At 24.7% G+C, this 14,215-nt stretch overlaps 1 protein-coding gene across 8 annotated transcripts in view; it reads left to right on the top strand.

Annotated features, from left to right (window-relative positions):
- Positions 1–13,789, top strand: part of LOC112598336 (protein daughterless) — a 28,827-nt gene extending 15,038 nt beyond the window's left edge. For 3 of the 8 annotated variants that reach the window (XM_025344759.1, XM_025344757.1, XM_025344753.1), the window contains 12 exons: positions 7,387–7,477; positions 7,560–7,732; positions 9,756–9,980; positions 10,366–10,545; positions 10,696–10,827; positions 10,914–11,028; positions 11,137–11,275; positions 12,111–12,200; positions 12,531–12,611; positions 13,190–13,335; positions 13,406–13,551; positions 13,643–13,789. In XM_025344759.1, the coding sequence (XP_025200544.1) occupies positions 7,387–7,477; positions 7,560–7,732; positions 9,756–9,980; positions 10,366–10,545; positions 10,696–10,827; positions 10,914–11,028; positions 11,137–11,275; positions 12,111–12,200; positions 12,531–12,611; positions 13,190–13,335; positions 13,406–13,551; positions 13,643–13,684 (1,560 nt within the window). In that variant the 3' untranslated portion in view covers positions 13,685–13,789. The remainder of the gene's footprint in view (positions 1–7,386; positions 7,478–7,559; positions 7,733–9,755; positions 9,981–10,365; positions 10,546–10,695; positions 10,828–10,913; positions 11,029–11,136; positions 11,276–12,110; positions 12,201–12,530; positions 12,612–13,189; positions 13,336–13,405; positions 13,552–13,642) is intronic. The other 5 variants (XM_025344755.1, XM_025344756.1, XM_025344758.1 and 2 more) reach the window with 5 other exon arrangements.
- Positions 13,790–14,215: the final 426 nt, after the last annotated feature.

Raw genomic sequence — 14,215 nt, 5'->3', positions numbered from 1 at the left:
TTTAATTGCATTATGTGTTATTTATTTATTATTTATCGATTTGAGTAATAGTATCCTACTACTAATAACTATTATAACATCATTTTATGCCTTAACTGTAAATTTATTATAATTTGGTAAAACTGAAAGTAATCTGTTGTAAAAAAAAAAAAAAAACTTTTTGTGTTTAAACAAAATGATACTTTTTACCATTGCCTTAAAACACGGAGCGTTAAAATTGATAAATTTATTTTAAAATTTGAATGCTCGTGATTTATAATCATATTTTAATTTTATATTCTAATCTTAAAATGTTAAAATAACATTAAAAATTTCATTAGAGTATAAGAAATCCTAAATATCAATAAAATAAAATATAAATGTTATATTAATTTAGAATTTTAAGTACACATTTTTATAAACGAATCTCCCATTTTTTCGATTAAACATTCTGTAATTCACGTATTCATATAAGTTCTATTACGAATAATTCCAATTGAACTTTGTGAGTTCCAATATATACGGCATATGTATATTACATACGTTATTTTCATTTTAAGTAAATTATTATCTTATAAATAATAATTTAATTATTTAATAGTTATGAAGAGTATTAAAATGTTAAAAAATTGTTATTGAATATTGTAAAATAATTAAATACCTCATATTGTAAGATAAATAGCATAGAAAGCGATAATTTGCCAGTATCCCCAAACAATATTATTTATTTTTTAATAGTGTATATCTACTTATTATTTATTATAAAAAAATTAAAAAAATTTGTTCCTATTGGATTCAGTAATCATAGATTTTTTTTATCAGTGAACAGAAAAAGAAATACTGCTTAACTTAAATTAATTAAATTTAAAAATTACATTTTTTATGTTTTTTTTTTTCTAAAAGAATAACATTTTATTCATAATAATGCTATTGTATATACATTTGGTGAATACTATCTTACTTTTATTTTTAATTTATGTCTATTTTACGAGTACCTAATAATAAAATGTGTATTCTCAGGGTAGAAATTTAATATAGTCATGTATGTATCTACGGATATTGTTTATGCTTTCTAGTTCAAAAACAATTGAATTGCTGTTAAAAATATATATAATAGAACTCTATTTGTATTATAAATATATATATTTAGTTAATTTGCTTTTTTTTTTAAACTGTGCATTACAATTGCCGTTCTTAAAAGTGTCGGACGAAGTTAGTAATAAAATACAATACATATACAGTACGAGTATGTACTATCGTCCAGATTAATTCATTTTGATTTATCTACGTTATTATAGTAAAATTATTATTTTTATTTGTACAAATACCTTTTTAATAATTGTCACATTAACCTAATTTACCTATTTAACTAAAAACTTATTGACAAATTAGGAATAATCACTTACTTATTTATTGATTACATCCCTTCAAGAATTTTAATAGATTGTAATCCAAATTATGATAATTTAAAAATAAATCGATAAAATTTATTTTGAAATCAGTTAATGGCACATTAGTTAATATCTTAAATGTGAAACGTTGTTTTTAAATCATAAATCTTGTCCATTTTTATTTATTAGAATATGTACTCTGTAGTTTATACTTCGTTACAATCGAATTTTATTTTGATTTTATTATTAAATTGTCTGGAACAAGTTTTGAAAATCGTAGTACATAGATCATATATCATGTTAACCTTAAATAATGACTCTACCAAGCTTACATTTGTAATGTTATTCTTATTTACCATTTATAATTGTATATACATATAATCGCGTAGGGTAATGAACCAAAACGGTGTGTATAATATAAAATGTACGTTTCTAAAAGCCTTTCATTGTTATTGGAAAAAAGAATTGAAACGTAGAGTTTTTTTTAGAAGTTTAAACAAAATATATATTATACTCAATATAATTAAGTTCATTAATTTGTTGCGTGACACAATATTCATTGTTTGCTACCATTTGAATGCAATCTGTTAATATTTTGGTATTGTGACAGAGAAAAAAAAGAAGGAATTAAACGAGTAGAAAACAAGTTTCCATAAAAGAACTGTTTAGTGTGTACATACGTACGACAATATAATATATTATATCGTTCAATATGTCTTTATTATACTAGTTCTTTATGTTCTTGTTTTCATCATTCATTAGAAAAAGAAATAATCCATTCACGTAAGTCTCCTTGAAGATGCATCTGCCATTGTGGTTATTTTTAACGCATTCAGGGATTCCGTTTCTGTATATTGTATATAATATATACTCTTAAGTATGTTATAAGGTCAATCAATGCGATGAATTGCATCACATAATAATTTTCCATTGTCCGAATGAAAATTTTTTAAATTTTTTCTCGTTACTATCAACCTTGTACATTTTATCGTGTTATTACTTATTATATAGATGTTTTTGCAGTATTAGTAAAATTATTAACATACTAGTATCTTATGTATTGTGTGCGCGTGTTTCAATATATTAAATATTTCCAATTAAGAGTCTTAGATTATCTTAACATGGTCATTAATTTAAATCCTATAATAAGTAATAACTAATATTATTTTTGGTATTTGAAAATTATGATTCTATTTTAAATTATAATAGTATTATATTATAGACATTAAATTTCTTTTTATGGTTAATAGGATAACATAATATTGTGTTATCGTTTAATGTTTAATGTATACATTTAATCAACATTAAATTTAATTCTATACCCTAATGGTTAATTACTTTATGTAAGTTATCAATCAACTATTTTAATTTTAATCATTAAACAAACTGTTTAGCTGCATCTATTGATGTACTTTTTAATTCTATAATTAATTCAGATGGAACTCATATACATTTTTTTGATATAGTTTTGTTTTAAGCTAAGAATTCATAGAAGAATAGAATGCTCAGAACTAATAATTGGCTACTATTTAAACTAATTTTATCATATTAACCAATGCACTAATTAACATAATCGTACTACTGTATGTTATATGTGTTACCACGTTTAATTTAATTATACTTAGTGAATAATAGATACCCATTACCCATAAAGTCGTATATATTGTTCATAGGTATACTACTATAGGTACCTACTATAATAAATATAAAGCCATAATATTTTTTTGTTTATTTTTCTAAGTTATTTGGTAATTGTAATTTTTAATTAAACTTTTGAAGTGTTTTTAAATTGTTCACGCGGTCTTGTTTTAATATGAGGCGGTGAAGAGATGGCTAAGGTTTTTAATGGTTTTTACATTTATTTTTAACTCTTTTTTTTTCTAAGTTTTATTATTGATAAAAGCGAAAGAGATCAAATATAGTGGTTTTTTTCATGACGTAAAATTAAATACCTACTTTTTTTTTATCTTAAATTAGTACTATTTAAAATTTAATAACTCAACTTTATTAGGTACTAAATTGTACTTAAATAATAAAGAATAGTTATTAACAATGGGTTTGTTCGAGCTTATTTCTGTCGATCATGTAAACATGATTATTAATTAATTATCCTAGTTTTTAACAGTTGCAATAGTAATTTACATAGAGCATTAACATTTATTTTTAAATTCTGTGTAATAATCGAAATAACACTTTTTGTTTGTTTTTCCTTACAATAAATGTTTTTAGTTATTTTATTTTTAATATTTTTATTACAATACATCAATATTATGTTTCGTTTTACTTTATAGGATGATACAAATTACTATTATCCAAATATATTCACCAAAACAAATTTATTGCACTCACAAATAAATTATATATTGTTGTTATCTAAGTTACAATACTATTATCAGCATTTGTTTGTTAAATTTATAGCGATAGCCGATAGGCTAGTAATTTTAAATCCCTTAAAGTTTTATCGCTGTTATACTATTCGTGTGTGTGTTGTCAAAAATAAAAATAAAATGTTATTTTACCTGGAAGATTTACAACTACCTGTTAAGCTTTTAATCTTCTTGATCTTTATTTAAATGTCATCGTGATGAAATTATAACAGTTCTATACTTTTTTTTCATATAAGACTTATACGTTATTTGGAATCGAGTAAGAGAGAATAAATACAAACACAATATTATGGATAGAGCCATAAAGCCAAAACTCACATGACACATGATTTACATTTATTTGTGTATATTTTACGCGTCACATAATTTATTTGGTATAAACTGTGTAACAGTGCCACTATAGTCAGTGATATTATAGTAAATATGTAAATATCCAATTTCTCTAATAACGATAGCAAAATTTACTTAAAAATCTTTAAAATTCAAAGATATACTAAACTTTAAACGGTGATTCATTTAACGCTTGATACTCAATGTAAATTAAATAATGACAATAAATGAATCAAATTTGAATGTGTATTCATACATTGGAATTTAATTTAAAAAGGACGCAATTAGTATAGTGTATTGGTCTTAAAAGTTTGTTGTACAAAAAAATTGATTAGAAAATATTGAATATCGTATTAAAACTTTTGCAGTAGATTATTGTTATAATGTCTGTATTTTAAATAACATTTAAAGTTTTTATAAAATTAACTCAAAATATGTTATTGAGCACTATATAGTTTTGAGAAATTTAATTCAGTTAAATCGTCATAATTTTAGTCCCTATTCTTTTAAGATAAAAAACTGTATTGTACGCAGACTTTCTTTGTGTCCGCCTAACTCGTAGGCAGTAAAGTTAAAAACAATTTTAACATATTTATGGCTATATACTCAAAATACGTATCTTACACAAAAATAGATACTGGTAATCAAACTCAAGAGAACCATTATTAATAATTTTTATTTGTTTAACGATAGAAAATAGAAATAACTAATGTAAAAACAAAATTTAATAAATTATATTTCAACATGAAGGTAGAAAAAATTATCTGTTTTTAGAAATTCTAGAATACACTTTAATAATTGATAATACACTTATTTTCTATTAAATATCTTTATGATTTTCATCTTGTTCATAGACATGTACTTTTTCCCATATAATAGATATTTGTAAAATATAAAAATTAACTTTATAAAAGTGAGAAATGTGATAACATATATTAGCAAATATGGATAATTTATTATCTATGCCTAAAAAGATTTGTAAAATTCCTATGATAATAACACCAAACGAAAATAAATCTTTTTAACTTTAATACGCGGTTTTCGTATCTAAAACCCGTACTAAAATCTTACTAATTCATTTTGTGTAAGAAAATTTTAGTCTTTTTATAAAATTAAATTAAATCTCTACCCATGATGTATGATGATACGATAATCACTTTCGCTATAGATTGATTGTTACTAACGGTTTATTCACACAATGATAAAATCATAATCGCGTTTTGCTACCATCTTCTAGACCCGGCTTTGAGTTTAATAATTTAGAAAATATACGTATTATATTTGTATCTTTATTATCTGCAATTAATCGTATTATTATTATGTTAGTAATAATACACAAAATAAATCTTTAATAAATACAAATTAAAAATGTATAATCACTTTTATATTATAGTCATAACATTAGGTATTTTTGTATACTAATTACTAAAGTACGATTTAAGCTCATATAAGGGAAAAAATGATGTCCTTAGAACATCTATCTACAACTCAACAATACGACAGTTTCGAATTTTTAAATAAGCGCAATTGAAAGTGTACTGGTTTTGTATTGACTAGGGTATGTTTCTAAATCTACTATAGAATTGTTTTATAAAACACTTTATTATCATTCACACAGTCGCAGGATGTGTCAGCTGACGGCACTGAACGTTAAAAAGTTGGTATTACAGTATACCTATGCGTGTATAATATTGTCTTATATATTTATCTATACGTTTTTTTACCGTTTTGCATAAAACAATTGGCGAGTTAACGGAATAGATATCTTCAGTTTAAAATCTTGGCCACGATTCTAAAGTTTCGTCACGTGGTGTTGTTGCTTTTTTTATTCCAAAAGAAGTAACGATTTTAATTCCTTGTTAAAATGATAAAAACTATTAACGCGATTATATGGTTATTTCGTTTATGTAATATTATATATTATATAGGTATAGATTTCTCGAGGCCGTGATGAATAATTCTATAAAGAGTCATGTGATAAAATACCGATAACGATAATGCTCTCGACTGTATAAATTGGTACGTACTTACGCGTCTTGTACCTATTACGGGTGCACTGCAGTTTCACTTCAACAAAGCAAATTTATGTTTGTTGTGTGGTGGAGTGAAGGTAGAGAAAATGTACCCCTCATCGTGTGGGTAGTGGTGTGTGCGCGCGAGACAAACTCATTAAAAGTTTACCCGTATATCACCTCCAACATACATACTGTATAAATACCACTGTATAGTATTCGTATTATATAAGCAGTATTTTTTCCTCTTTGTTTCTATTATTTTTCTATGCATACAGGAAATCGGAGTGCCGGGGATTATGTAGTTTGTTTTTTTTTTTTTTTTTTTTTTTTTGTTGCATAGCGATTATAATTATAGCATTTTTACAATTGAAAAAATTTATACTTGATCAAGTGAAATTAATTTTTTATCTTGCAAAACGTTCGATGATTTTTCATCCGACATAATAAGGGAATTCAAATCATAAGGTTCTTTACCGCTAAACTATACCCACGGTTAATCCGGCCGGTTAATCGAATCACTCCAGCTTATATTGCCGTCTGCACTTTTATCTGCATAATAATTGTTTCCCAAACTACACATATTATGTTCTACGGTGGCTTACTGCTAACAATTTTAAATTTCAGCCTTGTACATTTCTCAAGGTTGTGTTCGTTGTTCGTTCTGTTTTCCCGTGTAAATAATGGAATTTTTACTTTGTTTATATTTTTCTCAATCAGCCTATCATAAGTATAAGTAGTCAATATATATATAACTGATAATTATATCAAATACTTTGAAACCATAACCTTGATAATAGAATATGTATAAGGCTTTCGTCCGATCCGTATGTGACCAAATCAAAAACAAGACTCATGAATAACTATAACATTGAGTCCTGTGTACGTCTACAAGATAATAATAAATTGTCGATACTAGATAATAATGAATTAATATATAAATATTAATGTATGGTACTTAAAACATCAATTTTTTTATTTCTATTTTCTGTTTATTGCTGGCAACAAGATAGATTTATCTTGACTTTTTCTAACATATTATGTTTATGGCCAGTTCTTAAATTATGTTTGTCCTATTTTTAATTATGTAGTCTACTTTATTATGCTATAATAGGTATTTACTACTTAACAATAAGTATTTTTCGTGAAAATAGTCTATAAGTACTTCTGTATTAATAATTTTCCTAGTCAAATATTATTAATTATATACAATAAATTATGTATATTTTAAAAATTATACTTTTCATTATTATTTACTAAATTTTAACTTGAATATTTTTGTTTTAGTATGGTGGTGATGAATTTTCACCAGACCCAGCTAGATTTGCTGCTCAAAAACCTGGTTCATCTGTGTACAATGCTGATTCTTATTATTTAGGTAATTAGTGTAATTTATATTAGTCAACATTTGTAATCGTTTTATTTTTACGGTGTAACAATTTTGTATTTATGATCTATAGACAGCACAGGAAATAATAGCGATGTTTGGACAACTAGTGCTACTGCTCAACTTCAGTCTCCTACAACGTATACAACATATACCAACCCACCCAATCCGCTGCTGACCACGTCTCCAAACATGACGCCAAACAATTTTCCGCCAACAAACACTATGCTAACACCAGAAAATTTGGTAAGAATATATCATTTACTTTTAGTCACTTCTAAGGGCTAAAGCTAACATTAAATTAGAAATAACTTTAAATTAACGGGAGGTTATTTGAGCTTTATTAATGTGTATATTGCTGCGAACAACACTGTACAAACAAATTCCCCTTCAATGGTAACATCGAATTGATACATAAAAAAAAAACATGCATATAACATATATAATATTCAAATCTCATTGTATGTAGATATTATTATTTAATTATGTTGTATATTGTACAATCATTTTAATAAATGATTAACTTTTATTCTAATTAAATTTGAATTTTTGACATAAGTACTCGTAGTTATGTTTGATGAAAAAAAATTGAATAGTAGTTGCTTTAATGGTTTATTAACTTTTAGTGTTATATTTATTGGTTTTAAATGAAAATATTTATAGAAAATAGTTAATCATTAATTATTTAGTACGTGTTTTTTATGATATCTTATGATAGAATATTGTTAGTTAAATTATTTAAATGTATTCTGATTTTTAGTTTTATAAGTTTTTTTTTTTATTTCTTAATATTTTACAATAAAAATAAAAACTTATTTGTAGAACGATATAATATAACAACAATAATTTATAAAATTTTTTTTTTTTTTTCTTTTTTGTAAATTTTATTATTTTATCATTATTTAATTCTTGTTATATTTTATCGAAATATTATTTTTGATGATTATATAAAATATTAAGCTTTACAAAAACGTTTATAATTTGAAAACTTTGTATGTAAATTATTAAAATATTGATAATAATGTATAATTTTTTTTGTGCATTTAAATTTTTGTATTTATTTATCAACTTCATATTTTAGTTCTTAAGGTAACCTTTAATGATTTACTTCTGTGTTTATAGTATACAAAAGCATTAAAACAAAAAATTTAAATGTTTAAATATCAACACTAAATTTGCATAAAATATTAAAAAGTTTTAAAATGTAGCATTATGAAAAAAAAAACAATTAGGTTTATAATAATGCATAACCAAAATAGTTAGTTTTTAAAACTTATGTAATTGTTGTAATTTCAAACTGATATTTGATACAATCCTCTATCTCAAGTTAAATAGTAATAATTGTGTTGTGTACAATTTCTTCTTAATATTATATTATATTATTTTTAAATAAACCTCTACACATATTATATGTCAAAAGCTCTTATCACCCTTTCTACATTTCAATTAAAATAATAAATATTATACTGTTTATATTTGAATATAGAGCTTCATACTAGATTTTAAATGAAATATTCATAGTTTCTTATTTATCTAAAAATTATGAATAATATGTATGTGACAAATTAGTAAGAATACACAATCTACGGATATACTTTAAATTACTATGATATATTTATTCAATTTCATCATTTTCATAAACATTGAGAGATAATTAAATTTATTATTTAAAATTTATCAATCTATTTTTAAATAATAATTTTTGTCCATATTCTTACTAAAATTAAATCTTACAGAAATTGTTATCTTTTATTATCATTTTTAATAATTTATAATTATATGTTATTTACTTGATCTCATTAGTATAAACATAAATTAATTTTATTGTAGAAACACAATACCGACACAATCGTTTTTTGCTCATTAATTTAATTTGGAATTGACTCACTAATTGTATATTTTGGCTGGAGAAGGTGGGAAATAAGTACCTATCATTTCCCACTAGAGAGTCAAACCAAAATTAAAACAATAAGGGATAAATGGTTGTATCAATGTTTGCTATTTATAATATATTTTAATCTATAATATAAGAGAATAAATTATATTTTAATTTTATTATCTATTCATTACAATATTATGTAATTTTCAAATAAATATCACTAAAGTTCATTAATTTTTTATATTTACACGAGTTATAGTTTTATTTTTTACTATTTGTTAACATTTTCTATTTATTTATTTTTTATTTATTTTTTATTTTTTTTTTTTGTTTTTTTTTTTTTATATCTGAGTCATAAGTTTGGTGATAATAAATGTTTATTTTTCACAGGGCTATAATACTATTGGTCCAAATACTAGTATACCTCCTAGTGGTGTTTCACCTGCTACAGATGGCCTAGGTACTTCCCCTCTACCACCTATGTCAAGTTTGCGTGGAGCTCCTCCTTCTGCTCCAAGTCCAATTGCAGTTACCCCTAGCTCAATGATGTACCCAGGACATAACAGTCCCACTATTCAATCTCCCGGGGATACACTTGGCAAAACCTTAGCATCAGTACGATAAATTTATTTATTTATTTGCTTTATTTTTATATACATAATTAACCTACATATTATATAATATATACTATTTATTTACACTGGGATATTAATACGGTATGCTTAAATAGTTACCATTGAAGGCTTTTTGTTGCTTTTATTAACAATCAACTAACAAGAATCACAATGATTCATTATACATTTTTTATAATTGTTAGGTTTAATAGGGACTATGTTTTGTTGTCGCTGTAAAAAAAAATACCTGAATCCTATCCTTGAAATTTTACACCCTATTACAGTATTCTGGACCTACGTCAGTGGTTATGAAATATTTCAAAATTCATTTGTAATATATAAAAATAAAAAAAAGCAATTTCTTAAGATACAACAATGTGTTGTAGATATATCCCACTGACCAGAGTGTCAGCAGTTACAGTTCAAATCCATCTACACCTGTAAGTTCACCACCACCTTTGGCACCTTTAGCGCCAGCAAACAGTGCCGGATCTTGGACCCCTGGCGTAGTACCACCTCATCCTGGATCTCCTCATTTTCCTACTGACCATCGCACTATTCATTTGGTATGTAATATTCTAACATTTCTAACTCTTAAATTTAATAGCTACAATTAGTATTAACATTAATTGTCTTAACTTGGGTTGGTGTAATTTTTTTAATTCTTTCTTTTTCTATAGTTTGTTTTTACAAGTAAATTTTTGTTTTTATTATAGGGTAGTCGTATGGAAGAAAGACTGGACGATGCCATAAATGTTCTACGAAACCATGCTGAAAGTCAAGCTTTAAGCTTAGCTGGTGTTCAACATTCCGCTTCAGGCATTGTACCATTGTATCATCAACATTTAGTAAGTTATATTATTTATAATTAATTTTTTTTCTAAAGGTTTTACTTTTTTTATTTTTTACTAATAATTTATTGTTTTGCTTTCAGGGAAGTCCCCATTCAGCAACTGCTACAGTAGGAGCTGTTCCAAATACTTACCAAACTCTTTCAGCATGTCAAGACAGTGATGGGCCAATCAAAATTGAAAGACTAAGCAATATCAGTATGTATTGATAAATTAAAATTTTTTTTTTCTATTCATATACTAATTATATATGTTTTACACTTTCAAATATAATAAAATCTAATAGCAGTAATATTTTTATTGCAGAAAAACGGAAAGAACCTCCAGACAGTTCAGACATCAAGCCTACTAGCAGTGATCACTTGTTAGTAAATAACATCGTTAATGCCAATTCACCCCCAAACAATTCGCCTATAAATAAAAATTCAAAACGATCCCGTCGATAGTAAGTTTAATGTGCAATTTTCCCCCTTTTTCTTAAAGACACATTAACTTAACTTAATTTCAGATTTTTGTTTCGTAGAGGTGTCTCAGGTGTTTGATTATCAGAACCTCAAACGAACAAATATCCATTTAAAAAAATTCTAATATATAAATTCCCTCCAAAATGTTTAATATTCTATGAATTAAATTTAAAAAATTTGTTATTTAGTTACTAAACAGTTTAGGTAAATTTGCACAAGACTATTTTACTTATTATCCATGATAAACTATAATGTTAATTGCAAAAATCTTATTAAACCAGTGGGTTATATTATTGTTTAAATTTTATTTAAACTATTTATAGTATGTAGATAAAAGAAATATATGATTAATGTATATTATCTGAACTTAGTTTTGTTTGTCAAATGAAAACAATGTAAAATGAAATATTTTAAGAATGAAGTAATGGGTAATTCTCTAGAATTACAGTAAATTAGTATTGTGTGAATATAAAATAATAAATAAACATTAGACTTAATTACTAAATAAAATTAAAAAAACAATAATTTACCAATCTTATCAGGAAAAATCTATAACATTATCAATATAAGTTTCACCTACAATATGGCACATTAATTTACATAGATATAATAATACATTTTGTATACTTGTGAGTATGTATACAACAAAATGTGTATAGTGATACAAATGAAAATAAAAATCATTATATTTGTACTGTATTTTTTGTGTTCAGTTGACATTAAATACTGGCACACCTCTATTTGACCTCACCTACAAGCTTGATTCATATAGATTAACAAATAAGATATTAACTTAATTTATGACTGTCATTTTAGTTGTTCTAGTGCTGATGAAGATAATGAAGATCCTTCAACCAAAGCACATAGAGAAAAAGAACGCAGACAAGCCAATAATGTCCGTGAAAGGTAAGCTGCTAATTCATCTAATTTTATAAGGTATAATTAAATAGTTTTCAACTATTAAGTAAAAGAAAATGTGAAACTTAACAATTTTACAGTTTATTGTTTTTGATTAGATATCTGTTGCTAATATTGTTAATTTAAAATTTAAAACCTATTATAATTATATATTTGTATAATATTGAAAATTGTATATTTTTTCTTTTTAAGAATTTTAAATAAAGTTATTTAGATTATATTCAATTACAATTCTTAGATCATTAAGAAAATTTTTAAATTGTAACAAAAATTTTAAACTAATGTTAATTGTGATGTTTCGTATTGCTGTTGTACAAGTGTGGACGACGAGAGTGAAGATCCTGAATTAAAAGCTCAACGGGAAAAGGAGCGCCGCCAAGCAAATAACGCTCGAGAAAGGTGAGCTTTTTTGCCGGCAACTAAATGTGCGGCTCTTGGCTCCTTTTTTTATATTATATTAATATCATGGTTTCATTTTAAATTTATTAATAACTATTAATAGTTATTTATATTTAATATTGAATAGTGAAATTAAATAACTATAAAAATATTCACATAAATCAGTGATCAAACAAAATTTCATAAAAACTCAGTCTATACCCCTTGTACACAGCTATGATCACCTGACAATTGCAAAATAAGTTCCACGGTTTTACTTATTTAAAATTTAAATGTTTTATTAAAAATGTAGTTATTTATTAGTTGTTTTAAAAATAATATTATATTCCTATTTTTATTTATTATTGACAAAATTTAGTAATTATTTTTATAATTAATGATGTATACTTTCAACTAAACATAAATTTTTTTTAAAAAACTTAAACTGTAATGTATTTTAATTTTAATATGAAATAATAAGTCTTTGTTAGGTAATAGTTAACAAAATTAGATAAAATTATTTAATTTAAAAGTTTATAAAGCTATTCTTATGTTATCATAGTGATTTTTATTTCATATTTTTAATGATTTATTTTCAGAATTCGAATCCGTGACATTAATGAAGCATTAAAAGAACTTGGCAGGATGTGCATGACACACCTAAAAACCGATAAACCTCAAACTAAACTGGGTATTCTCAATATGGCTGTTGAAGTCATCATGTCATTGGAACAACAAGTTCGAGGTAAATTATTAATACCTTGTTTCATAATAATTGTTATTATTTTATAATAATTTGTAATGATTTTTTTCAGAGAGAAATCTGAATCCTAAAGCAGCTTGTCTAAAGAGGAGAGAAGAAGAAAAAGCCGAAGACAATGTTGGACCAAAATTGGGACATCATTTATCGGTAGCACAACACATGGTTGTCCAAGGACCACATTTTCCACCCATGACTTTGGTAAGTTTATTTTTAACCCAAGTTAGTTAATATAGTTTATTATTAAATTAAAGAAATAGCAAATTAAAATTTAATTTAAAACAATTTTTAGCCAAATAATCAAGCAGGCTTGCCTCATAATGGACCCCAGTAGCGATGGAGTTCAACTTCACCTCAGATATTATGCTCCTAAGTGATTTGGAGGTGATGGTATTAGTTTGCCCTTACATTAAATCTCTATTGAAATATTGCCAAGTATGTTATATTAGTGATATTTTTTATTCATGTATGACATTGTTTTTTTTTTTATATACTTGCAACATAAATGATTTCTTTGCCCTTTGTGATTAATACAAGCTAAGCCCGAAGTTTTATTAGACATATAGATAATATATTTTAAATATAAGTCTGAATTTAGAATATTTATCAGAGTATAAACATAAAAAGTTCAAATGTTTTTATTTTGAATTCAGTCTAAAATCAATACTTAAATTATATATTAATATGTCTTAATTTCCTTAAGCCTTCCCAATATTAGATTTACTAATTAAAACCAGTAAATAAATCATAATCATGTCCTATAAATAATTGCAGTGAGTACAAATTTGAACTCGAAACAAGTTTCCAAATTTTTTATGCAACTATTATCTTTTATGTTATATTTTAATTACATTTTATTATTGAT

This window comes from Melanaphis sacchari, unplaced genomic scaffold (assembly GCF_002803265.2).
Source record: "Melanaphis sacchari strain LSU unplaced genomic scaffold, SCAv2.0 Contig47_pilon_pilon, whole genome shotgun sequence".
Lineage (NCBI taxonomy): Eukaryota > Metazoa > Arthropoda > Insecta > Hemiptera > Aphididae > Melanaphis > Melanaphis sacchari.
Note: the sequence above shows the minus strand (reverse complement) of the source record. Positions and strands in the feature narration are given on the sequence as shown.